Here is a 27,142-nt window from a genome sequence, read left to right as displayed (position 1 = left end):
GTCCTGCACCTCCTCTCACTCTGTCCACACACGCCAGTACCCACCTGAGGCCTCGGTATCTGTTGATGTCCCAGGTGCAGTTTAGTGAGGTTTGTGCATTTGATAGTTGTCTGTATTTGTTGATTTAAGGGTTGAGCCTTTGTTGTTCCTGTTCGATGTTAGTCCATAACCACACCTCCCGGAAGTGCCCCAGGGTGTTTTCTTTTTCTTTTTTAATTATCTTTATTTATTGGATAGAGACAGCCAAAAATCGAGAAGGAGAGGGAGATGGAGACGGAGAGAGACAGAGAGCCACCTGCAGCACTGCTTCACCACTCACAAAGCTTTGCCCCTGCAGATAGGAACCTGGGTCCCTGTGCATTCTAACGTGGGTTCAACCAGGTACACTATCACCAGGCCCCTCCCCAGGGTCTGTTTTCTACATATCTATTAGAACTACAATGCACCTTGTACACACACACACACACAAACACACAAGTTATTTTAATTTTTCATGTATTTTTCTCCATTAGCAATACACATTAATAATTACCAAATAAAACAAGGAAGTTCTCTCCAGCTAAAGACCACACAGGACAGCTTAGTAGCTGTAGTCATCTCCTCCTACTTAGGCAAAAAGGAAATTTGGGTGGTGACCATGCTCATAGTCACACAGACTCCCTTGAAAATGCTAAAGATGCATCAGAGTGCAGGTGAACTGCTCAGCACTCCTAGAATATTCTCTTTCAAAATTAAACTTTTATTTTTTAAAAGCAAAGAGGGATAGAGAGAGAGAGAAAGAAAGAGAGAGAGAGAGAAAGAGAGGGAGAGATAAAGAGAGGGAGAAAGAGAGGGAGGGGGAGAGAGAGAGAGACCACAACACTGTGGTTTCCTTGAATACAATGGGGGACTGGCTTGAACCTGGGTGGCACATGAGTCAGTTATTTCATCAGCCCAGACTGATGACTTCTTTTTAGTAACTAAACCACTTCTCTCCTGACTCATTTAAAACATAAATCAAATCATTTTTAATAGAATTCCTCACTTAAAAATGTCTTTATTTATTTATTGGATAGAGACAGCCAGAAATCAAGAGGAAGGGGGAGATAGAATAAGAGAGATAGAGAGACACCTACAGCCCTCCTCCACAACTTGTGAACCTTTCTCATCAGTGAGGACTGGTGGCTTGAACCTGGATCCTTGCACACTGTAACATGTGTGCTCGACCAGTTGTGCCACCACCTGGTACCGTGTGTGTGTGTGTGTGTGTGTGTAAATAGCTATTTACAAGATTTTTACACCACCAACGTTCTGTGTCCCAAGCATATCCCCAGCTATTACCACCATAGCTGTAGTTCCCAAGTGCTTAGATATGGGTTGACTCTATACTTTTTTTCAATTTTATATTTTTCAGTTCTCTATATTTCACAAATCAGTGAAACAATCTGGTAGCTGTCTTTTACTTCCTTCCTTAGTTCACTAAGCATAGTCACCTCCAGTTCCACAGATTTTGTCTCAAAGGACTCAATAGAGTCCTTTTACATTGCAGAGTAGTATTCCATTGGGTATATGTCTCATGACTTCCACTGGATGTGGTCATTGGCAGGAAGATCCATACCCCCAGCCTATTTCTATCTTTCCCTAGTGGGACAGGGCTTTGGAGAGGTGAGGTGAGGTTCCAGGACACTTTAAGTTAAATCATTTTTAAATCAGTTTACTGAGGACTTTTCACAGTCACAGTAATTGTTAGCATCTCTGAGGAGATAGTAGATCTTCCCTGAATAGAAAGACCTTTCCTAAAGAAGTCCCCTTGGATTCATACACTTAAAATTCTCATGTAGTTACAGAATTTTTAGGTACTCCTTAAAATGATAATCTAGTGGTTTCCAGAGATATTTAAAGGTATTTCTTGGACTAAAGGGTCGGGGGGGGGGGGGACGAGGAGGAGGGTAGGGCAAAGGTTTATGACTATTTATTTATTTAAAACAACTTATATTCAGAACTACCTAAATAATTTAAGCCCAAAGTCAGAAATCAGTTTATAATTTTTTTACATTATATGCTTAAAATAATTGATACTCAAGCTAAAATGTAGGCAGTTATAAAACTTCAAATATTCCATCTATTTTTCCTCTGGAATATTGAATTAATAGTGATATATAAGATTATAAGTTAACAGGAATATACTTTCACACCACTCCCAACACTAAAGGTCTGTTTCCCCACCCCATCCCCTACAGTGAACTGGAAAATCACCCCCACATCCCAGAGTTCAATACACCAAACCCTGTCCAAGTTCTACACTGTGTTTCTGCTTTATATATTTCTTTATTTTTTATTGTCACCACGTATTCCTGGGGTTCAGTGCTGGCACTATGAATCCACAACTCTTGTTGGTCATTTTTTTTTTCTCTTATTTGTGTTGGACAGAGAAATTGAGAGGGGTGAGGGAGACAGAGAGGGAGAGAGAAAGATAGACACTGGCACCCCTGCTTCACCACTCCTAGAGCTTTTCCCTTGCAGGTGGGGAGCCAGGGTTTGAACCGGGTCCTTGTACACCATAATATGTGTTCTTAGTGGGTGTATCATTGCCCAGTCCCCTTTGATTATCTATTTATTTATGTATTTATTTATTTATTCTTAAACAATTTATAAGAAAGAGAGAGGGAGAAGAGACTAGAGCATCACTGACATATGGAAATCTGTGGCTTAAACTCAAGATCTTGCACTTGAAGGTTTAATACTTCACCCACTGTGTCACCTCCTAAGTCTTTCTGATTTCTTTCTCTTTGGTAGTCTCCTGGAGTTTCACCATTCCAGGTCAACTTTTTCAGACAGGAAGAGAGAGAGAGAGAGAGAGAGAGAGAGAGAAAGGTGAAGAAGAAGAAGAAGGAGGAGGAGGAGAAGGAGAAGGAAAAGGAAAGGAGAAGAAGAAACCAATACTCCTCAATTTCTTTCCATGTGGTGGCAGCAGAACTCAGGCCTGGGTGGCCCACATGGCAGAGCAGCACACTGTCCAAATGGCTATTTCACCAGAACTTTGTGATTCTAAGAGGAAATATTGGATAAAGCAAAGTTAATTAAGCTCCTTCAGTCTATAATGTGCTTGTGTGTCATGAGTACCTAAAGAGAATGTAGTTTAAACACCTCTTTAGACTTCTCCTTCCAGGGGGCCCACTATTTCAGAACAGCCACAGAAGGTTCCTGTGCTCACCAGGATACACTTTGAGCCGGGCTTCCCTAAGGGATTCTGGGAACAGAGCAAATGGTCTATCTTTGCTCCAGAACTCCTCAGAAACTCCACTTCTCCCTGCATCTGTCAACAGCTCTATAGCTAACTAAGTCAGCTTTCATCATGTAAGAGTATGAGCACAGTTTGATTATTAAAGAGAGAATGGAATCAAAGGAAATACTTTTGTATAATGAGAGACCATTTTATTTCCATTTTCACCATTTATATACAAACACGTTAATAAAACAAAACAGGAGGAGGCGAAATGTCAGAGCGAGTATTTATAGATGCTTAGTCACATGAGCACATGTTCAGAAGAACTGGATATGACAATAGATGTCACCATACATCGCTATCTTCAGACAGGAAGGATTATTAAAGGACATCTAAAAAAATCTCACATTATGGGAAATCACTCACAACTTCTCAACAGCAGCAGCAACAACAAATGGCAAAAAAGAAAAAAATTAGTGGAGAATTGGAAGGTAGCCACCAAGATGGTTTTAATTTGCTTTGATGTTTTAGATTGGAAGCTACAATGTCCACAGCACAGGGGAGGCCTGCTACTATATATTCACTCCAGTGACGGGGGGAGCACCGAAATGCCAAGTGGGGTGCAGGTGTGGACACTCCAGTTGATGCTGATGCAGGAGTTCACACACTGTAAAAACTCCAAGGAACAGTGATGGCTGGGTGGGCACGTTGGAACAGAGCACTGGTACAGGGGCAACATCTGTCAGCAGACCTGAGGGAGCTGGGAGTGAAGTTGTTTCCTAGGCTTCTGGTTCATAGTCCTGGCATCCTTCCTAAAATGGCGGGGGGGGGGGGGATCAGAAGGACAAGGTGCAAAGTTAGTATAAATGATGCTTGTCAAGGATTTACGACAAGTGAGCTAGGACATGGTGTACCACTTAAAATTAAGGTGGGAACTATAGCAACTCTTCCTTTACAGATACTGTCACTTTAGTTGTCTGTTATGAAAGAGTTTTGAGTATGTGGTCAGAGTTCTGAGGATTTGAGTTTTCTTCCAGAGATGACATCTAACAATCCTATCAACCAGCCCTGTGGGGCAGAGTAATCGGCCAATTCCAGCATTCAGTTTTGTCCACATGGTCAACTTGCTGAAATTAATCAGGTGGTCTAAGAGACACTATATTCTAGAAGGAAACTGATCTAAATATTTATAAAAACAAGTTACATTGTCTCTTCTTTTTCTCTCCCAATTGGAGATGGCATCTTCATTTATGACTTCAGTGATTTCTTATTTCTTCTATGCCACAGATCATCACTTATCCACATAATATCCAGATAACTTCTTCAATATAAAATATTAATGGAAGGTTGGGGAGATAGCATAATGATAATACAAAAGTCTTTCATGCTTAAGTCTCTCAGGTCCCAAGTTCAATCCTCAGCACCACCATAAGCCAGAGCTGACCAGGGGTCTGGTCTCTCTCTCTCTCTTTATCTTTCTCCCTGTTATTTTTTGTTCATTAAAAAACAATTACATAGTTATTTTTAAAAATAAATAAAATACTCCATCAATTTGATCTGGGGCCCATATTCAGCTCAGGAGGCTATGTAACCTCTGCATCCCTGTACATCTGAGCTTATAGTCTGTGGTCATGAGTAGGAACATTCCAAGCTGCCCCAATTTCAGGACCCATCTCCTCAGGTGGTTGATAGAGTATGTTATCCAGCCTCCCCTCCCAGGAGAGAACATTCTCTACCATTGTTGATCTACATTGAGGGCAAGGTCCTATGGGGACCCACAAAGTGGCCCATTGTGTTGTTCCTGATGGAGATGACCAGTGACAATGGAGAAAGGGATCTATTCAAGGGCTAGGCCCATCATGTCTGTTTGGGAATCTTAGGACTGCCTGACTAGGGCCTCAGCTGATGGGGTGGCCTGATAGTGACTAAAGAGTCATCATTGAAGTATGCCAGCCTCTTGCTCTTATGCAGCTTTTGTAGTCCTTACTTTGATAAGGTTAGCTTTGGAGTGAATGAGGGAAGTATAATAGGAAGTAGGTAAGGAGGGTTTCTAAGTCTAAGTAGAAACTATTTCATTATGAACTTTATGGTGTCTTTTTAGAACTTTCTACTTGCTTGCTTCAATTATTGACTCACTGAAAACTATTGTGCCAGATCAAATTGATGGGGTTTACAGACAACAATATTTATACACCTTTCCCATATTTGGGAGCTACTTGCTTCCCTGACCCAGCTTTCTGGTCCTTTTGCCAGCCATAACATCATCATCCCAGACAATAACTTGGGTCCACCTGCATATCAGATGTCAGGCTCAGAAAACAAACAAACAAACAAACAAACTAGTATAGTCATGGGCCCTTTGGAATATAACTAAAATAGGCCTACTAGCTATCTTCAAAACAGAGACCCCAAATTTTCATCTTCACTATTCCAGTCTTTAGATTCATGATTACTCAACAATTTGTTTGGCTTTATATGTTAACTCTTTTTTTCAGCCACCAGGTTCCAGATGCTAACATGATGCCAACTGAATTTCCCTGGGTAGACAAACCAACCCCACCAATGTGTCCTATAGCTCTGCTTCCCCAGAGCCCTGCCCCTCTAGGGAAAGAGAGAGACAGGCTGGGAGTATGGATCAACCTACCAACACCCATGTTCAGTGGGGAAGCAATTACAAGAGCCAGACCTTCCACCTTCTGTACCCCATAATGACCCTGGGTCCATACTCCCAGAGAAATAAAGAATAGGAAACCTATCAAAGGAGGGGATGGTATCCAGAGTTTTGGTGGTGGGAACTGTGTGGAGTTGCACCCCTCTTATCCTATGTTTTTGTCAGTATTTCCTTTTTATAAATATAAATAAATAAATAAATAAATAAATAATGATTAATGGTCTTACCTATAGTAGTCAGACTAACTCTTCTAAGTAACAACTTTATTCTCAGAATTCTGATGAAAACAAAATATACTTTCACATAATTCAAAATACAAAAGTATTGCCTAGTACAGGGGTTGGAAAACTTTATTGTGCAAGTGTATAATGAACTGGCAAAAGTAAAAACATATGTGGTAAGCTCTCAGAGTCCCATATAGTCTCTGTGGCTGTTGCTGCCTTTACTCAGACCTCTATGATGATAAAACCACATGTCCTGCATTGGTCAACTTACCCATCTAGAGACTAAGTCACTTTCACTAAGTAGAACATCATGGATACTGGACAATAATAAACTTGCAGCACTTCTCAATGGAAATACCCAACTACAGCTTAGAGATACACACACACACACACACATATGATAGATAGATAGACAAATGACATATATAGATATCCCCACATATATAACAAAAACTTACAGTACCTCAGAAGGCATTTCATAAGCCTCATTGTCAGGATCCATGGGCATATCTTCCAGAATTCCTTCCTGTGGGATTCCTTCTTCACTCTAATATTGAGGTGGGAAACAAAGAAAGGGAGGAGTACAGATATTTTTTCACTTTTAAAAAATCAAACATACTTTGAAAACATCTGATGTACAATGGTGATGCTATCAGAATGTCATTCCATATATCTTCTAGAATCCCAAGCTCTATACTGTCTTGGGAAAAAAAAATATGAAGCTGTGTTCTTCGCTCTAAAGTGTTCAATTTATTTTGCCCCAGTAAAGTCACTATCTAGGAAATGCTATACAAAGATGTTTCCCATAACATCAGTAACTGTCATAACATTTGTTCATGTAAATATTCTGAATTATAGTGAAGAAATAAAAAGATAGTGTGTGATCAGGGAAGTTGCTCAACTGGTATGGGTCTTCTGTGCTCAGAGTTTCTGGTTAGATTCCTGGTGCCACATGTACCAATGTCGTAATCTTGATTCTCTCTTTATCTCTCATGTGAGATTATTTCTTTTATGTCATAGGAAATAAAGTAAAATAATAAAGATGTCATTCAGAGGCTCAGAAGATGACTCAGAGATACAACACAGGCCTTCAAGGTACAAGGCATGACAGAACTATGGGTAGCACCAAGGAACCACATGGAGGTTGGTGGTATTTGGTCTCTCTCTCCAGCTCCCCCTCCCTTTCTCTCTCTGTGTTGCTAAACTATAGAAGTAAAAACTGGACCAGACATCCCATCATCTGGGGCTCTAGTCAGGGAATCCTTGGATTCCTACAAATATATGATGGGCCTAGACCTCTAATAGATTCCTCTCTCCACCATCACTGGTCACTTCCATCAGGAACAAAATCATAAGCCCTTTTGAGGTCCCTCTAGTTCCTTGCCCTCAATGTAGAGCAGCAATGGTAGGAACTGCCCCACTCTCTAAAAGGAGGCTTGGTCAGCCTTAGTCTGCCACTCAAGGAAGACTGGTCCTGAAATGAGTGCAGCCTAAAATCTTTCCAGCTGTGACCATGGACTGCGAGCTCAGACTGACAAGGACTCAAGTTACACAGGCTCCTGTGTTAAAAATGAATAGATATGAGCCCTAAGTCAAACCAATGGGGATAACAGCTAATGGTATTTATATACTTTCCTCATATTTTGGAGCTACTCTCAGCCCTAATCCTGTTTTCTAGGCCCATCCTCAATTCTGATACCATCTTCCCAGACAGTACTTTTAGCCCACCTGCATGTTAACTATCAAGCTCAGGCAAAAATTCGTAAAGTCATAGGCCCCTTGGAACATACCTAAAATAGATTTCCTAGCCTCTTCCCACATGACAATCCCTAATTTCATCAGTTTTAGTCCTACCTTTGGGATCCTGTTTATTAAACAATTTGTCCTGCTTTATATCTTACTGCCTTTCAGACACTAAGTTGTAGGCACTACTGTGACACCATCCTGACTTCCCTGGGCAGACAACCTCACCTCTCCAGAGCCCTACCCCATTAGGGAAAGATAGAAACAGGCTGGGGGTATGGTTCCACCTGCCAATGCCCATGTCCAGTGGAGAAGCAATCACAGAAGCCAGAACTCCTACTTTCTGCACCCCATAAAGAATTTAGGTCCATACTCCCAGAGAGGTAAAGAATAGGGAAGCTTCCAATGGAGGGGATGGGACAGGGAACTCTGGTGAAAGGAATTGTGTGGAATTGTACTTATGTTATCTTAGAATCATTATCTTATTAAATCACTAATAAAAAAAGTTGGGCCAGAAAGGAGGGCCAGTAGCCTCATGAATGTGTGAGACCCCAAATTCTTCCCTGGCACCTTAAAGATATATACAATCCAACTACTGTACATGTTATTATGAAGACATTTATTACCATGATATAAAAAGTATGTATATGTGTGTATATATAATAAAGCAAGAACTTATTTATGACTAAATGTTCAGCAGACTATAGTGTTATAAATATTGTGACTGTAGCTGATGTAGAATTCAGATACCATGGGGGGAGATAGCACACTGATTATGCAAAGAGGCTTTCATGCCTGCGTCTTTGAAAGAAAAAGAATTCAGATGCAAAGGCAAAAATAAAAGCTGTAAAAAATAACAAAATAGAAAAAGGACTTTTATTCAGTAATTATACATTAAATTTACAAGGTAAATACAAATCATGGGTTACAATTTATTTATTTTAATATTTTATTTTTAATTACTTACTGGATATAGATAGAGATAAATTCAGAGGGAAGAGGAAAGATGGAGAGTGTTGGTAACATGTGTAAGCCTGATAGAGCTTAGGGAGAACCACCCCCATCTTTGGATGGAGGTCTGAGAAGATAACCTCTTGGTAAGTCTCTCTCAACCGAGGTGAGCATAAGGGGGGAAACTCAGACTTGGTTCTTTCCTTCTCGACTCTCAGGCCCACAGATACCACAGTACTTCCCTCCATTAACTGCAGGCCACATGATTCACTTATTCAAAGTCACCTTCTGATCACAGAAGAACACACCTTATCACACACTTCATCACACACCTCAGACCCCAGAAAAGAGAAATTCCAAACTATATGGCCTTTTGATATCCATCTTCTTTCTGTCTCACCCTACGGGTTTAACCCCTATGCTTCTCTCAAATACCTTTGGATAATTAAGTTGCTTGTGTCATGGAGAATAACTGTCTTGTATCTCGTCAATTCCTGTCATACCAGCCCCCTACCATAGGGGCATGCTGGCTATTAAGAAACCTGTAATTTCTGTCATATTTCAACAATAATTAACTTCATTGCTTTTCTATTTAACTCATGTCCATGTTATTTGCTAATAAACGGACTCTAGGATTCTGGGATTCAAGGACTCAGATTCTAGATTCACGCTAAGAGTCCCCTGGTGTCTTTTACTTTGTGTCACCCCTATCATGAGCAAGAAAGAACCAGCCCGTTACCTTTCCCCTGGAGGCCACACTGCCGGAGAAGGAGAGAGACACCCCGAAATCTGGCGCCCAGAGCGTGGGGCAGAATTTCCCGACCTCAAGAGGAAAATCGGCCCATCAGGCATCAGCCTTCACCCGGTTGAAAAAAAACGCTGGCCCAACCGAGGGGATCAGGACCGTGACTTCAGGAAATCAAGACATAGAGAAGCACATAGGAAAGGTAACCCCAAGGCTCTCGTTTGAGCCCCTGTGATCTTTCTCTCCTTATCCCTTTCTTTTCACACTCCAGGGAAGCTCGTGGAGAGGATACAGAGGGAGAACCTCAGTGGAACAGAACCCTGGCCAGGCTCTGAGAAACTGAGTATTCTTCCCCCGTTGAATCTTAACGAGTCTGACCTAATCTTTCCTCCTATCCAAATTTTGTAACATTTGCCTAGACCCTCACCTAATTTCTGAGCTAAACAGACATGGGGAATTTTTTTTCAACCCAGGAGGAACCTCCAATTAAGTGCTTTCGAAACTTGTTAGCTACTAGAGCGTTAAAGCTATCAAAGAAACAGGCCCTACGATTTTGGGATGTGGTGATTCATGTAGCCCCCTGGTTTAGGAAAGAGCGTATCTATGACCCGGAGTCATGGGCCTGTGTGGCATATTTAGCCCGCAAGGAGGAAGCTGAAGGATTAAGAGAGCTAGATGTTCAGTTCCTGGCAATCATTGCTGCATTAAAACAGTGCGCAGCATCGGCTAAGGAACCAGAGAAAAGGGACAGCTCTCCCTCAGCCAAGTTGCTGGATGGCGGGGCCACTCCGGCACCCCCAGTGCAAGTCTTAAAGGAATTGAAAGGATCAGATACTAAAAAAGAGGCTATCCTTGAGAGCACTATTCAGGAATTAAGGGATCAGGTTGCTCTCTTGGCTAAGTCTAAGCTTTTTTCTCCAGAAAGGGCAGAATCTGAAGAATCTGTTCTGCAGTTTCCGTCTCTCCCTCCGCCACTCTCTGCACCTTCCTCTCCACCTCCACCTCCTCCTCAGATACCCCTGCCCTTCCCTGCATGGACCAGGCCACCGTCTCTGGTGTTACCCCCTGGACCACAAGCATTATTTTTGCCTGTATCACCGCCTTGGGCAGTAACAGAGCCAGCTCCGAAGGCACAGGCACCTCCGATTCAGCCACCATGTCAGTCACCGCCAGCTGCACCCAGTGCGCTGTTAAAGGCACCCACGGCTTCATTGCCGCCACTGCCACAACCCAGTGTGCAGTTAGAGGTGCCCACGGCTTCACTGCCGTCACTGCCGCAACCAGTACAGCTCCCACAAGAGCCGCCGCCCTCGGCACAACAGGCGCTATCGCCCGCGCCAGTGATTCTGGCTGTGCCAGAGCCGCAGGACATGCCAGTAAATGAAAGGCAACCGCGGGGATCCACAGCCACCTGCACAGACCCTGTGCACCGCCCCTCTCCCTCCTCTTCCTGCTCCAACTACCTCACTGCTCCCTGTCGCTCCAAAAGTGGCTATGACAGACTCTGAACGTTTATGCCAGCTAAGAGATCAGTTTTCCCCGGGACAGCTTAGTGTGTACCCTGTAAATTTGGTCCCAAACAGGCAGAAACCTAGCTCCTGGTACCCCTATGCAGCTTCTGAATTAAAAGAACTCAAAATCGCTATTCGGGAAGACGCGGTTCATTCCCCTTGGACAAAGTCTATTCTCCAGGGTTATCTACAAAATTTAAATATGCCCCAATATTGGAGGGACATTATGAGAGCTGTACTGCCTAGCCCACTTTTTCTCCAGTGGGAAGCATTTTTTCGGGATGAGTGTTTGCAGCAAGACCATAGAAATACTGAAGGGCAGCCAGATTGGAATTTCGATGTATTATTTGGCACAGGCTGCTTGAGCACTAGAATTCTTCAGGCAGAGGCCAGGTTTCCACCCGATTACCTTGACCAGGTGCGCCTCTGCACAATGCAGGCATGGGACCGATTAACACCACCTACAGGCGAGAGTCCTGCCCCTATACTCACCCTATGCCAGGAGCGAGACAAGTCTTTAAGTAAGTTTATCACCAGAGTACAGGCCAGCCTAGAGAGAAAATTTTCTGATCCAAGTGCCCGTCAGTTATTATTAAAAACTATAGTATGGGAAGGAATGCTTCCAGACTTCCGTCAGGCATGTTTGTCTCTAAAGAATGAGACCCCAAGTCAGTGGATTTTAGCCACTCAAGAGATAGGGTCCAGCACTCACCAGGCCACCACTATGGCACAAGCTTTTGCAGCTGCCCTAGATAAACAGAGGGGAGCCTGCTTTCAGTGTGGTCACAAGGGGCACTGGCGTAATCAGTGTTTTAAAGGCAAGCAGGGACCCCACACCCCATCTGGCAACCAGAAAGCTAAGACACTCTGTTCTAGGTGCCAGAAGGGCTATCATCGGAGAAAAGAGTGTCGTTCTAAAACGCATAAAGATGGCACACCTTTACCAGACTTTGACAAAGATTTAAACTAGATTTGGGGCAACCCTTAGCCCCTGAAAGAGGGAAAGATATGGAAATAATAAAATGCTCTGTAGATATCACGCCTCCATCCAGCCAGGGAGCCTGTCCGCTGCCCCCTGCATTGCTCCCTGCTGAGCATAGGGGAGAGCACCCAGTCCACAAGAGGACCGAGGATAAAGATAGCCAGCTGGAAAGGGTAGGTGCTAGTCCAGAGCCATAAGTATTGTGGACCATCCCTGTTATTGACCAAGGTCACCCAATTATGACACTCCTGATTGACAAAAAACCTTTTAAATGTCTGATTGATACCGGAGCTGACAGAACTATTTTAAGACAGAAGGAGGTCCCCAGGCACTGGAATCTCCTCCCTGGACCTAGACTTCATGGGGTGGGCGGCCTTACACAGGCCTTTCAGACCCAAGACCCACTTGTTTGGGAAGATCCCGATGGGACTACTAGACTTTTCCGCCCTTTGATTGCTGACATCAGTACTAACCTATTGGGCAGAGATTTATTAGAATCTTTAAATGTGATTATCTGTTCTGACCCCTCTACAGGGCGTCTCTCTCACAAGGGTGAAAATTCTAAATCTTACCAGCACCCCCAATTCTAAACGCCACTGTTCGTCACGAAACCCCTCACCTAGAATGGCTTTCTGATGATCCCGTCTGGGTGGAGCAGTGGCCCTTGCCAGGGGAAAAACTAAAAATCTTAAAAGAACTTGTTCAGGAACAACTATCTTTAGGACACATTTGCCATTCCTGAAGCCCATGGAACTCCCCTGTTTTTGTAATTAAAAAACGCTCGGGAAAGTGGTGCCTCCTTCAAGACCTCCGCGCAATTAATAAAACAATGCAGGTCTGGGGAGCCCCCCAGGGAGGCTTACCTCTCGCTTCTGCGATTCCTGCAGGAATCCCAGTTATGGCAATTGATATTCAAGATTGCTTTTTCTCCATTCCCCTCCACCCACAAGATTGTAAGCGTTTTGCTTTTTCTGTTCCTTCTATTAATAATGCCAGCCCTGCTGATAGATTTGAATGGGTGGTATTGCCTCAGAGCACAGCCAATAGCCCCACAATTTGCCAAGAAGCTGTTCAAGCTGCTCTTCTTCCATATATTCATAAAGGACTTGAAGTTTTTCATTACATGGATGACATTTTGATATGGGGAAATATAGACACAGATCTCTCTGCTTTACGTGATTTTCTTATCCCTGCCTTGAAACAGAATGGCCTTAATGTGGCCCCCGAAAAGGTACAACTAATTTCTCCGATTTCCTTCTTGGGTTCAGAAATTTCTTTAACTAAGGTTCGTCCTTTCAAACCTTGTGTTATTTTTCCTTTTAATCTTACTCTTACTTCCTTGCAAAGTTTTATTGGTAATTTGAATTGGCTTAGGCAATATTTGTCACTTCCCACTAGTTGCCTTCAGCTGCTGTTTGATCTGTTAAAAGGAGACAAACAGCCTTCTTCAAGGTGAACACTGACTCCCGAAGTCTCATTGGCACTGGAGAGAGTTAACCAGGCCTTGCAAGATATGCATCTTGTTAGATTCTCCCCTTCCTATCCAGTTAGCCTTTTGGTTTTTAACTCTTCCCCTACTGTGGCCGGGGCTCTAAGTCAGCCCCACGGCATTCTTGAGTGGCTCCATACACCAGTGGGGGGGGGGGGGCTCCGAGGCTTCTTACTGAAATTGATGCCCTCGCGGCCATGATTCGGCTTGGACGTAGCCGCGCCTTACAAGTATTTGGGCAGGAGCCATATTCAATTATTACCCCTTTTTCTTTGACAGATATAGAGTGGCTTATGCGTCACCACTCTCGGTTTGCTGTAAACCTGATGGGTTACCCAGGGCAATTAGATAATCATTTTCCTTCTAATAAATTGACAGCATCTCTACCCCTTTTGCCTCTACTAGTACCTAAATTCTTCTCTCGTGAACCCATCCCATCTGCTCCTATAATATTTACAGATGGTGGAAAAAAGGGAGCAGCTGCCGTTATATATTACCCTGACAAACAATGTCCCGCATCTCTCTTTACTGAACTTCCTGATAACTCTCCGCAATACAAAGAACTTTATGCTGTCTTTCTTGCATTAAAAGCTGTACCAGACTCTTTTAACCTTTTTTCTGATAGTGTATATACTGTAAACTTGCTTCCATGGCTTGCTCGTTCTTATGTAAAGATAGATGACAATCCACTTTCTCCTCTCCTCATTCAAATTGCTTCTATGCTTTGTTCTCGGACTCAACCACTGTATGTCCAATACCTCCGTGCTCATAGTCCACTCCCTGGCCCCCTGTCTGAGGGGAATGCCGAAGCCGACAGGCTTGCTTCTACAGGAGTTCTACTCGCTACTGTGACTAACCCTGCTAATTTTCATTCTCTGACTCATGTTAATCTTAAAGGCCTTCGGGCTCAATTTCCAGATATTCCTCTAGCACAGTTAAAGCGCATCATCACCACATGTTCCACCTGCGCAGGCCTGATTAGAACACCTGCTATTCAAACACTAGGGGTTAATCCCCGTGGCTTAAAAGCCAATGCTCTGTGGCAGATAGATGTAACTTACCTGCCCATGTTTGGTAAACAAAAATATGTTTTTGTTACAATTGATACATATTCTAAATTTATGTGGGCTACAGCTCAGACAGGTGAAAGCTCAAAAAAGCTTATTAGTCATCTGCTCTCTTATTTTGCTGTCATGGGCATGCCAAAAAAATTGAAAAGTGACAATGCGCCAGCTTTTGTAAGTAAACAATTTAAAGACTTTTGCTCTATCTGGAACATTGCATTCACTACAGGGATTCCCTATAATCCCCAAGGACAAGCCATTGTTGAAAGAGCACATCAAACTCTTAAAGCCCAATTAAAAAAGGAAAAAGGGGGAGGGATGTACCCTCCCAATATTCAGCTAGCTAAAGCTTTAACTACACTAAACCTTTTTTATACAAAAATTCAGATTGCCCACCTATTGTGGCTCATTGGAAAACAGCACCCACCCTTCCAGCGATTAAAGTCAAATGGAAGGATCCCTTAGATGGCACATGGAAAGGACCAGATTCTTTGCTAACAACAGGGAGGGGATTCGCCTGTGTTTTCCCCACAGAAAGCTTCCACACCCATCTGGGTTCCTGCCCGCAATGTCCGGTATTGCCCAGAAGATGGCGCTGATCGACCTGAAGAGGAATAAGAGGTGCTGGAACCTCAGAGCACCCCCGAGGAGACGTAATGCAACCTGGCAGGACCTGAGAAACCTGGTGCATGGCATCCAGGGGCAGAATCCCTCTACTGCCCTCCTCTCACCCATTGCTCTCTCAGTATACCTCATCCTGCTGTCTGCTTTCCCAATTCCTGCTTCCTCCTCCCCAGTTCTCATTTGGCAGTTCCAAGTAAGGGAAACTCACAATGGAATTAGTAAGATTATTGGGACTGGAAATTGCTCCCATAAGGGGTGCCAGTCAGCTGTAACTATACCTGTCAAATCAGAAGCAACAACCTACTGTACAGGAAGTGGCTGCCCATATGTTTGTTTTCCTTTTGACAATTCGGGCAGTTGTCTCACAGATGTAAATTATTATGGTGGATGCTGTTATTGGTCTTGCAAAATTCATGGAGTTCCTGTTGCTTATATTCGGCGCCACAGTACAGCCAACTTGCCAGTATATAACCCTGCCCAACAATATTTTTCTGGTGAAGGATTTCTCAGATTTATCATCCATGACCCTTGGCACCCAAGGTGGGCCTCTGGGGTCACTGGAAAACTTTACTATAGTGCTGCTTCTAACTCTCCCTCTGCTGACATTTTTATCTCTCGACTGTTAGTCCTCACCCATAGGGAAATTCAGGTTCATAGCAAGATAACCAAACAAGAGCAAGCCCTTTATAAAGCCCTTGCTCCTCAAGCCAGCTATGATATATCATGGCAAGACTTCCTTCAGTATGCTGTCTCTCTTATTGACCAATCCCCTGCTCTCCCAAATGCTTCCAATTGCTTTTTATGTGCCTCTCTCAATAGGCCTCTTCTAGCTGTCACACCAGTAAATAATACTCGAGCTAACCTCACCAGCCTATCCAAATCTTCTCTTTCTGCTGACCTACCACCTCTGACTTCAATTCCTCTTTATACAGGATCCATTGGTTCTGATTTCATTCTTACATGTTTATTGACCTCTTCTTTTACTCCCAATGTTCCTCGATGTTCAAGGAACCTCACCTTGACTTCTAATGTGTATGCGCCTTCTCTGTTTGTGTTTTGGTGCAACACCACCCTATATTTTCTTATCAGTTCTTCTCTACCTGGTCCTTGCCTCCTAGTTTCTCTTGTTCCACAGCTGACCCTCTATGAAGAAGAAGAATTTCATCAGCTGGCGATGACTACCCACCGGAGGACCAGATGTGCAGTTTTCCTCCCTCTGATTGTTGGAATCGGATTAACCGCTTCCCTTGGAATTGCTGCTGGAGCTTTGGGACAATCTCTCTATGCTGCTGGATGCATTGAAAATCAGCTCCAACAGTCCGTTGACTTTACCTCTGACAGCTTGGAGCCTCTCCAGAGACAGATGAACTCCCTTGCCAAGGTGGTACTCCAGAACCACCATGGTTTGGACTTGATTTATGCTAAATAATGCGATCTTTGTCTAGAAAAATGTTGTTTCTTTTGTAAATGAAATTAGATTTGTAAAACCGAAATGTTGATACCTTGCACAAACTTAGCCATGATATTAAGAATTCCTTTTCCCCTTTCAATACTAACTCCTGGTTCTCTTCTCCTTTAACTGCTTGGCTTCTGCCTCTCCTAGGCCCTTTGCTAGCTATGGTAGCTCTATCGCTGATTATTCCTTGCCTCATTCAATTCCTCAAGAAATGCATACATGACATGATTAATGTTACAGTACAGAGAGTCTCAGTTCACCCTTACACTCGTATTCCTTTAGAGGAAAGAAATGCTCTAACTGACATTGATCCATAAACACTGTTCATTATTAAAGAAATTAGGAGGAGATGTTGGTAACATGTGTAAGCCTGATAGAGCTTAGGGAGAACCACCCCCATCTTTGGATGAAGGTCTGAGAAGATAACCTCTTGGTAAGTCTCTCTCAACCGAGGTGAGCATAAGGGGGGAAACTCAGACTTGGTTCTTTCCTTCTTGACTCTCAGGCCCACAGATACCACAGTACTTCCCTCCATTAACTGCAGGCCACATGGCCACAGATTCACTTATTCAAAGTCACCTTCTGATCACAGAAGAACACACCTTATCACACACTTCATCACACACCTCAGACCCCAGAAAAGAGAAATTCCAAACTATATGGCCTTTTGATATCCATCTTCTTTCTGTCTCACCCTACGGGTTTAACCCCTATGCTTCTCTCAAATACCTTTGGATAATTAAGTTGCTTGTGTCATGGAGAATAACTGTCTTGTATCTCATCAATTCCTGTCATACCAGCCCCCTACCATAGGGGCATGCTGGCTGTTAAGAAACCTGTAATTTCTGTCATATTTCAACAATAATTAACTTCATTGCTTTTCTATTTAACTCATGTCCATGTTATTTGCTAATAAACGAACTCTAGGATTCTGGGATTCAAGGACTCAGATTCTAGATTCACGCTAAGAGTCCCCTGGTGTCTTTTACTTCATGTCACCCCTGTCATGAGCAAGAAAGAACCAGCCCATTACCTTTCCCCTGGAAGCCACACTGCTGGAGAAGGAGAGAGACACCCCGAAAGGAGAGTGAGAGACAAGCAACATTGCTGCTCTGCTCATGATGAATGTATGGACCAGGGGGCTTGAACCTGCATCCTTGAGCATGGTTACGTATTGATCCAACAAGGTGTGAAACTATCAGCTCCAGCAATTTATTTATTTATTTACAGCAGGGTTATTGCTGGGACTTAGTGACAACTCTATGAATCTATTCCGCTCCCCCCTTTTTTTCTTCCTATTTTATTGGATAGGACAGACAGAAGTTGAGAGGGGAGAGGGAAATAGAGCAGGAGAGAAAGAGACACTTGCAACTCTGCTTCACTGCTTGTGAAGCCTCCCTCTTGCAGGCAGGGAGTGGGGGCTTGAACCTGGATTCTTGCACTTGTGTGCGCTTAACTAGGTGCAATATTCTTTGTCATATAACTCTTGTTACTCTGCAGTGATTTCAACAGTCACAACAAAAAGGCATAAAATGGAAAGAGTGCCAACAAAAGATAAAAATAAATTGACTCCCTTGAAAAGATCAAACAGGGATGATGCCCCCCCGCCCCCGCCCCGTCAATGTAGTTTATGTTTCCAAATGAAGCAACTACAAACACAAGTCAGGGCTGCAGGTGTCTGTCTCCCTTTCTCCTCTCAGTTTCTCCCTGCCCTGTCAAATAAGAAAGGAGAGAAAGAAAAAAAGAAAGAAAGAAAGAGAGAGAGAGAGGAGGGAGGGAGGGAGGGAAGGAAGGAGGAAGGAAGAAAGAAAAAAGATAGAAAAGAAGATAGGGAGGAAGGAAGTAAGGGAGGGAGGGAGGGAGGAGAAAGAAAGAAAGAAAGAAAGAGCGAGAGAGAGAAGGAAAGAAAAAAAAGAAAACAAGAAAAAGTGGCCATTAGGAGCAGTAGATTGGTAGTGCTGACACTGAGCCCCAAAGACAACCCTGGTGACAGTAAAGAGAGAGAATAGGAGTTTCAGGAGGACTCAAAAAGGACTAGCAAATGCAATGACATTTAACTGCTGGAATCCACAGGTGAAGTTGGTTCAAAAATACTGTGTCTGCTGTGGGGCCATTCCATTCTTTATATCATATAAGTTTCCAGGAGGTAAAAAGCAAACATAGAATACCAGTGGAGGTATAAATAGCAGTTTTCCTAGTTTGTCACAATTCTCTGATGACTCACCAAGTACAGAAAAAAAAAGGAGGGTTCCAAGGCCATCATTATAACAAGAATAAGGGTGAAGGAATAAATGGAAATGAAGTGGCAAGTGCTCCAAATCTTCAAAGCACAAGGAACAAAGTGCTTTTAGCACAAGTCTACGTCACTGAAATCATATTGTGAATTCTGCACTGTGGGGAATGACACAGACCCAGAGCCACAGTCAGTGCAACAAGCACATCACAAAGAAAATAGATGCTTCATTCTAGTAATTATTTTGTATAACACAAGAAATCATTAAAATCACTAAATTATGGTGTAACCAACACCCAGAGAATATTAAATCATGCCCAAGAGACACTTAATGAAGCTCATTTCCTTTTTCCAACTATACATGGTTGAGGTGACATTCAATTTTTATTTTTAGGTAATGTCTATTTATGGTTGAACTCAAAATCAGAATTTAAGTAACTAACAGATTTGTTCCATTTAATGTTCTATATCTTTATTAATGCCTCCAAAATGCCTGGGTCTGGATTAATAGCTACCCACCATGGGAGGCTTTATATTTATTTGAAATCCATTCGACTCACCCCTTCCTTTGGAGGCAGTTATGTAGACAAAGGACATGAAGTAGCAATATTACTTTTTGTAGTGAGAGAGACATAAAACACCCATCACAGGGAGATGGAAAAATACATTAATGTGTCAACAACTGTACTGTATGCCATTAACCACCCCCCCCCAATAAAAATGATTTTAAAAAAGAATGAGTAAGTGGAAAGGAAGGTCAGCATTAGGCATTAAAGAGTGACAGGCACAACCCATCACCCTTGAATCCTTGGATTTTCTCATAGAGAATATGAATCTTGGGCTTTTTGTTTTTTTTCTTTATTAGAGGATTAATGTTTTGCAGTTAACAGTAAATAGAATAGTTTGTACATGCATAACATTTCTTAGTTTTCCACATAACAATACAACCCCCACTATGTCCTCTGCCATCATATGGGTCTGGACTTCTAACAGATCACTCTCTCCACCATCACTGGTCATCTGCATCAGGAACATCATGATAAGCCCTTTTGTGGGTCTCTGCAGCACCTTGCCCTCACTGTGGAGCAGCAATGGTAGGGATTGTACCACTCTCCAAAGGAAGATTGGGTCAACCTACTCTGCCATTCAGGGAAGACTGGACCTGAAATAAATGCAGTCTAGAATATTCCCAGCTGTGACCATGGACTGTGAACTCAGATAAACATGACTTGGAAGTTGTACAGGCTCCTGTGCTAAATATAAATAGCTATGGGCCGAGGGTTAGATTATTGTGGTAAACAGTTAATTGTACTGATAGATCTTCTTCAAGTTTGCAAGGAACTCTCTGCCCTAAACCTCCTTCCTAGTTCTACTCTCAACTCTGACACTATCTTACCAGACAATATTTCTAGTCCACCTACACGCTAGCTATCAAGCTCAAGCAAAATTTATTAAGAAAAAGTTTCTTATGAACATTCCTACAACAGACTTCCTAGCTTCCTTCTACCCTAAGGTCCCTTTTATCATCTGCTTTATTCCAGTGTTGTGGTTCCTGTTTATTAAACATTTTGTCCTGCTTCCCATTTTACTGTATTTCAGCCACCAAGCTACAGATGCTACCATGACACCAACCTGACTTCTCTGGGCAGATGACCTTACCAATGTGTCCTGGAACCTCTCCTCTCCAGAGCCCTACCCCTCTAGGGAAAGATAGAAACAGGCTGGGGGTGTGGCTCCACCTGCCAATGCCCATGTCCAGTGGAGAAATAATTACAGAAGCTAGAACTCCTACTTTCTGCACCCCATAAAGAATTTTGGTCCATACACCAAGAGGAATTAAATCATAGGGAAGCTTCCAATGGAGGGGATGGAGCATTGAATTCTGGCAGTGGGAACTGTATGGAATTATACCTATGTTATCTTAAAACCTTGTTAACTATTATTAAATCATGAATACAAAATTAAACATTAAAAAGACTGATAGGCTTGGTAGAATCCTAGTGGCAAGTCTATAATTATAGTATTTTGAATTTCATTATATATATTTTTTGTTTAACTTGGCAGCATTTTTAATTTTGTTGGTCTAAATTTTCAACAATGTATTTAAAAAAAGGCCCTCAAGATTTGAGAATGTAGAGTCCTTTTATGTTTTAGATGTCTTATTCCATATTTTTTCTATCAACTATTCCTTCTCAGTTGAACACCTGTATTACAATTAGAGAAACACACACACACACACACACACACACACACACACACACACTATATTGATACTATAAATTAACTCTGGTACTATTTCCCAAGTCCTTCTTGAGTCTCCCAATACCAGACAGAACTATACCATACTTCCCATGGTAAGTTACAGATGCCATAACAAGTAGAAATTAGCTTCTAGTCATCTGCTCGACTCCCCTACTGAGAAGATAACTGGCTCTCCTCATCCACTGTGTCACACAAATGTTCAAATAGCATCTCCACAAACTCACTGTCATCCACCATCTAGGTCTCCTGGGAATAGCTCACTCATACACAGTATGCTATATAGTAAACACATTAGGGTGGGGTGGTGGCACCCTGGTTGAGTATACATGTTACAGTGCACATGGACCCAAGTTTGAGCCCCAGATCCCCACCTGCAGGGGGAAAGTTTTGCAAGTGTTGAAGCAGAACTGTAAGTGTCTCTCTGTCTCTCTCCCTCTCCATCTCCCCCTTCCCTCTCAATATCTGGCTCTCTTTATTAAATAAGCAAAGATAATTTAAAAAATAAATACATAGTAAACCCATTATACTTCCAGCCTACAAGGAGGACATTTTCAGATTAAAAATGAACATCTGTTTTAATTAAATGATACTTTTAACAAAGTCAGTCTTGAATTGGCCTGGAATATATGTGTTGGGACCATCCAATATGGCCCTAGTGAAGCAGGGATAAGAGAGACAGATACATTGGGCTCTAGAAGGGAACTCTAGCAGGTAAGATGTGCTAAATCCCAGTGTAGAGACACAAAGAAGTCTTGGACTCTCGGACCTCTACCCCATTCCCGATGGCCTTAACCTTCTGTTACAAGAGAAAATAGGGCCTGAGGGCAAGAGGTGACTCATCCCTTAGAATGCACGTGTGCAAAAAGACCTGACTGGGTTCAAGCCCTTAATCCCCAGTTACAGGAAGAGAAGCTTCATGAGTCCTAAAGCAATGTTGCAAACCTCTCTTTCTCAAGTTTCTCACCCCTCCCTCACCCGTCTGTCTTTCTCTCTCCCCCTTCCTCACTAATGGGTTATAGGAAAAGTCATGATGTACTTTTCTATGCAAAAATGTGTCACAACTTTTCAAATAGTCTAATATTTTCCCTTCCTTCTCAATTTCTCTGTCCTATCAAATAAAAGAAAGTGGGGAAAAAGAAGAGTGGGGGGAGGGGAAAGTGGTAATGGATTTGTCTTTTAGGCACCAAGGCTCAGTGATTAAAAAAAAAAAAATGATGGCAATAAAATTAAAAAAAAAAAAAAGGAAAGTAGAGCTTGTTAAGGGTGTTGTTCTAAGAGGAAGTTTTAAAGAATCATGGGTCTAGAGGCAGCAAGAATTGTGGGAAAATAAGGAGCGTTCAACCCTCCCTGATTGAAAGCCTGGCTTTCTTGACCACCCCACCCCCCGTAAGAAACTTTTTGTATTATCTTTATTTATTTATAGGATAGAGAAACCAGAAATCAAGAGGAAGGGGGAAGACAGAGAGACATCTGCAGCCCTGCTATACCACTTACAAAGCTTTCCCCTTGCAGGTGGCAACAGGAGCTTGAACCCAGTTCTTTGCGCATTGTAGCATGTGCGCTCAGCCAAGTGCATCACCATCCAGACCCGGTTTTCTGACTCTCCATACCCACCTGTGTAAAAATGCAGGGGGCTGATTCCTGCCTCTGACAGCAGATTCAATGGCAACAAGGCTCATTCCTTCTGGCACAAAGCAGGTGTGACAGAGTCTGACTTCTGTGACACCAGGAAGGGGCCCTTGATCAGCTTCAGTCCTGCACACACACAGTTTGTCTCTGGATGCCATTCATGCTCTAATGAGGATCACTTACCAACATATCAGCTCATCTGCCTGCTTTGTGCCTTTCTATTTTTATTTTATTTATTTATTGAATAAAGACAGAAAGAAATTGGGGGGGGAGACAGAATGACACCTGCAGCCCTGCTTCACCACTTGTGAAGTTTTCCCTCTGCAGGTAGGGACCAAGGACTTGAACCTGGTTCCTTGTGCACTGTAATGCGTGTACTTAACCAGGGACACCACTTCTTTGCTATTATTATTATTATTATTATAATTATTATAATCGTGAAAGTTTACTCAATGTGGGAGACAAAGAGAATGTTAAAGAGTAACTAAAAACCAGCTTGTTTCGTTTAGCTGTTTTCAAAAGGTTTGGGAGGAGGACATAAATATATTCACTTTACTGGTGCTATTTCTGTATGTTCCTCATTAGTATTATTCCAGAAACCAATCTTCACACATTCAACCATATATGACCAAATAACTAGTCTATGCCTCAGGACTCATCATGAAAACATCTTGGGAAGAAATTTTGATTATAAAGCAAAAGATAGTATTCAGTCCCAAGCCCTCTTCCTCCCTGGTAAACACAAGCAAAGCAGTAAGGGTTTAATATGTGACAGTGCATGCAATTAGCTGACTCACCTACTAAGACGTCAGGACAGAGCAGCCACTGCCAGCTGGCTTTCTCTGTGATTTGGGCACAGACCTAGCTGCAGATACTAAGACACAACGGAACATCTGAGGACAAAGACCACTTGCAGTCCTCATGTCTAACACTTAATCCTCTCCTTCCATTAATGAAAACATACTATGTCTAGATATATTGTTAAATTTGCTTATTATTTTATGTGTGTGGGGGGGCAGGCTCTTCTAGATCCTCCCCTTGGTAATGACTGAAGAAGATGCCAAAGTGAAAGTGAGTTGGACTGAGAAAGATCTACTCTACTGTTGAGCTCAGAAACAGTTCTTCCACCTAAACAAAGGCTTTCTAGACAGAGGCAAACATTCAAACTGACAACTGGAATGAGCAGGGACTCTGATAAAGAGAAATGCTGACTCTGCTTTTTCTTTTTCTTGTCATTTCTTTTCTTTCTTCCTTTTTTTTTTTTTTCAATTTGATAGGACAGAGAGACATTGAGATGAGAACAGGATACGGAGAGGAGGAGAAGGGCCAGGTGGTGGTGCATCTGGTTGAGCAGACGTTATCATGTGCAAGGACCTGGGTTCAAGCCCATCTGCAGGGGGAAAGCTTTGCGAGTGGTGAAGCAGGTCTGCTGGTGTCTCTCTGTCTCTCTTCCTATCATCCCCTCCCCTCTCAATTTCTTGCTGTCTCTATTCAATAAATAAATAAATAAAGATAATAAAAAACTTGCTTGATTTTTTTAAAAAAGAGAGAGGGAGAGAAATAAGAGACACATAATAACCTATGTATTCTACCAGGTGCACCATCACATAGTCCTGTCTCTTAGGTAGGAATATAAATAGGTCAAACCCTTTTGGAGAGCAGTCTGGAGAACTCTCAGAAGGCTAGAAATGGACCTACCCTATGACCCAGCTATATATATATATATATATTGCTCAGCTATTAAAATGGTGAATTCGTCTCAGGCAGAAGTTACAAAACAAGATCAGAGGGGAAAACACAAGTAGAACTTGAACTGGAGTTGGTGTATTGCATCAAAGTAAAAGACTCTAGGGTGGGTAGGGGGGAGAGTACAGGTCCAAACAGGATGGCAGAGGACCTAGTGGGGGTTGTATTGTTATGTGGAAATCTGAGAAATGTTATGCACATACAAACTATTGTGTTTACTGTCGAATGTAAAACATTATTTCCCCAATAAAGAAATTAAAAATAAAATAAAAAATAAACATAAAAATGGAGAATTCACCTTCTTCGCCTCATCTTGGATGGAGCTTGAAGAAATACTGTGAAGTAAGATCATCCAGAAAGAGAAGGATGAATATGGGATATCACTAATAGACAGAAGTTGAGGGAGTCGGGCGGTATCGCAGCGGGTTAAGCGCACGTGGCGTGAAGCACAAGGACCAGAGTAAAGATCCTGGTTGGAGCCCCTGGCTCCCCACATGCAGAGAAGTCACTTCACAAGCGGTGAAGTAGGTCTGCAGGTGTCTATCTTTCTCTCCCCCTCTGTCTTCTCCTGCTCTCTCCATTTCTCTCTGTCCAACAGCATCAATAACAACAACAATAAAAAAACAAGAACAACAAAAAGGAAAATAAATAAATATTAAAAACAAGAACTTGAAAAATACAAACAGAAGGGAAAACACAAAGCAGAACTTAAACTGGAGTTGGTGTATTGCACCAAAGCAAAGGACTCTGCGGTGTGGGGGGGATGTTTAGGTCCTGGTGCATGATGGTGGAGAAGGACCTAGGCTGGGGATGACAGTGTTTTTCAGAAAACTAGGAAATTGTACATATGGGTCAAGAATTGTATTTACTATAAAACATTAATACTCCAATAAAAATGATACAAATAAAATAAAAATAATTTTTAATAATCACTTTAATGAGGGAAAAGAGTCAGAAAGAGAGAGAGACAGACAAGAGGGAGAGAGGGCAAACTACTGCTCATTTCTGGCTGATGGTGGTGCAAACTGTGTTTACAAATTCATAAGATTTCAAGGATAGCATCTGGGGGTAAGGTAGCTCAGTGGCAAGAGCACTGGGCTCTCAAGAATGATGTCTGGAGTTCAATCCCCATCAGCACCACATGCACCAGAGTGATGCTCTGGCTTTCTTTCTGTTTCTCTTCTATGTTAATAAATAAATCACCAGGAAAAAAAAAGATTTTGAGGATACAGATTCATATCTACTTATGCATGTGTGTAAGTCACTGCAAACACCACCCAAACCTTGTACCACTCCCATAGAAACTACAGGATTTTAAAAAAATGTTATTTGGGGGCCGGATGGTGGTATACCCAGTTAAGTACACATAGTACTAAGCTCAGGACTCAGGTTCAAAATCCCCCGCTCCCCACCTGCATGGGGGAAATGTCACAAGCAGTGAAGCAGATCTACAAGTGTCTTTCTGTCTCTCTCCCTCTCTATCTTTCCCTCCTCTCTCAATTTCTCTCTGATATTTACAATAAAATGGAAAAAAAATGTCCACCAGTAATAGAGGATTCATACTGCTGGCACCCAGGTAATAACCCTGGAGGCAAAGAAAAAGAAAAAAAGTTATTTGCATTGCCTTCACTCTGAGGACCACACCATGAAGATTTAGCCTGGACACAGGCCCATCTTCCTCAGACATGATGAATTCTCCAAGCCAGTGCAATGAGTTCCTTCTGATCACAGTAATCAAGCATAATGACTTAATTATGTCCATGGGGGCAGGTGTTGCATTCTGTTCTAATGTTTGTCTATTTATTTGCCTCATCCTTTTCCACAGAGACCCTAAAGAGGAATAAAATGTTATGTCCTCACCACAACAGAAAATGAATACCATGTATTTTGCCCAATGTCTTTAATTAAACACTAAGTGTTTATTTGTGGTTTTTTAATCACCCGCCTTTCCTGTTTTACATCATTGATCTTTCAGTAATTCAGCGTAGAGCTGTATATTTAATTTTTTAAAACTGTGTCTTTAGTTTGGTATTTTTCTATCTTCCTCCCATTGGAGGTGATAAGAGTGGGAGTTCCTGATTTCTACATCAGAGGGAAGAAAACAAAGAACACAGATGATATTCTGTTTCTAAGAAGCTGTGACCATCCCTATGGTTACAAAGAGCAGTGGGAGTTGTTGCATGTTTATGTGAGTGTGTAGATGTGTGTAAACTGGATAGTTTGGGTGAATCCTAACTAGGTTTGAGAAACCGAGACTATGGTGACCCAAGCTCTCTTCTCCTCATAACCTCTTCCCTCAGGTGGGAAGTTTGATTTTAAAAGCATAGGATCCAGAGGCAACCTAACATAGTGCCATGCTATACCTGTGGGATCTTGAGCAATTCGAATGCCTCAGCTAAACTAGTAGCAAGGGATATGTCACTTCCCAATACCACTGTAATGAGGAAATGATATTCATGAAGTGCCACACAGTGACCTTTGCAATCATGATGCCAAACCCTTACTGAGTATCTTCTATGCACGAGACCGGCTTACATGTTTCATGGTCTCAGTATCTCAGCGAATATGAGTCATATTTTATCCCAATGCTTATTACCCATATTGACA

General features: G+C 42.3%; 1 protein-coding gene across 2 annotated transcripts in view; it reads right to left on the bottom strand.

Moving 5' to 3' along the window:
* SNCA (synuclein alpha) overlaps positions 1–27,142 on the bottom strand; it is a 363,343-nt gene that overhangs the window by 245,400 nt on the left and 90,801 nt on the right. The window contains exons 5-6 of one of the 2 annotated variants that reach the window (XM_007529540.3): positions 6,564–6,647; positions 3,390–4,017 (exon numbers count right to left, since the gene is read on the bottom strand). In XM_007529540.3, the coding sequence (XP_007529602.2) occupies positions 3,985–4,017; positions 6,564–6,647 (117 nt within the window). In that variant the 3' untranslated portion in view covers positions 3,390–3,984. Of the gene's footprint in view, positions 1–3,389; positions 4,018–6,563; positions 6,648–27,142 lie in introns of those variants that run through there. The other variant, XM_060187737.1, reaches the window with a different exon arrangement.

Source organism: Erinaceus europaeus, chromosome 3 (assembly GCF_950295315.1).
Source record: "Erinaceus europaeus chromosome 3, mEriEur2.1, whole genome shotgun sequence".
Lineage (NCBI taxonomy): Eukaryota > Metazoa > Chordata > Mammalia > Eulipotyphla > Erinaceidae > Erinaceus > Erinaceus europaeus.
The sequence above is the reverse complement of the archived record's forward strand: the minus strand, read 5'-3'. Positions and strand labels throughout refer to the sequence as shown.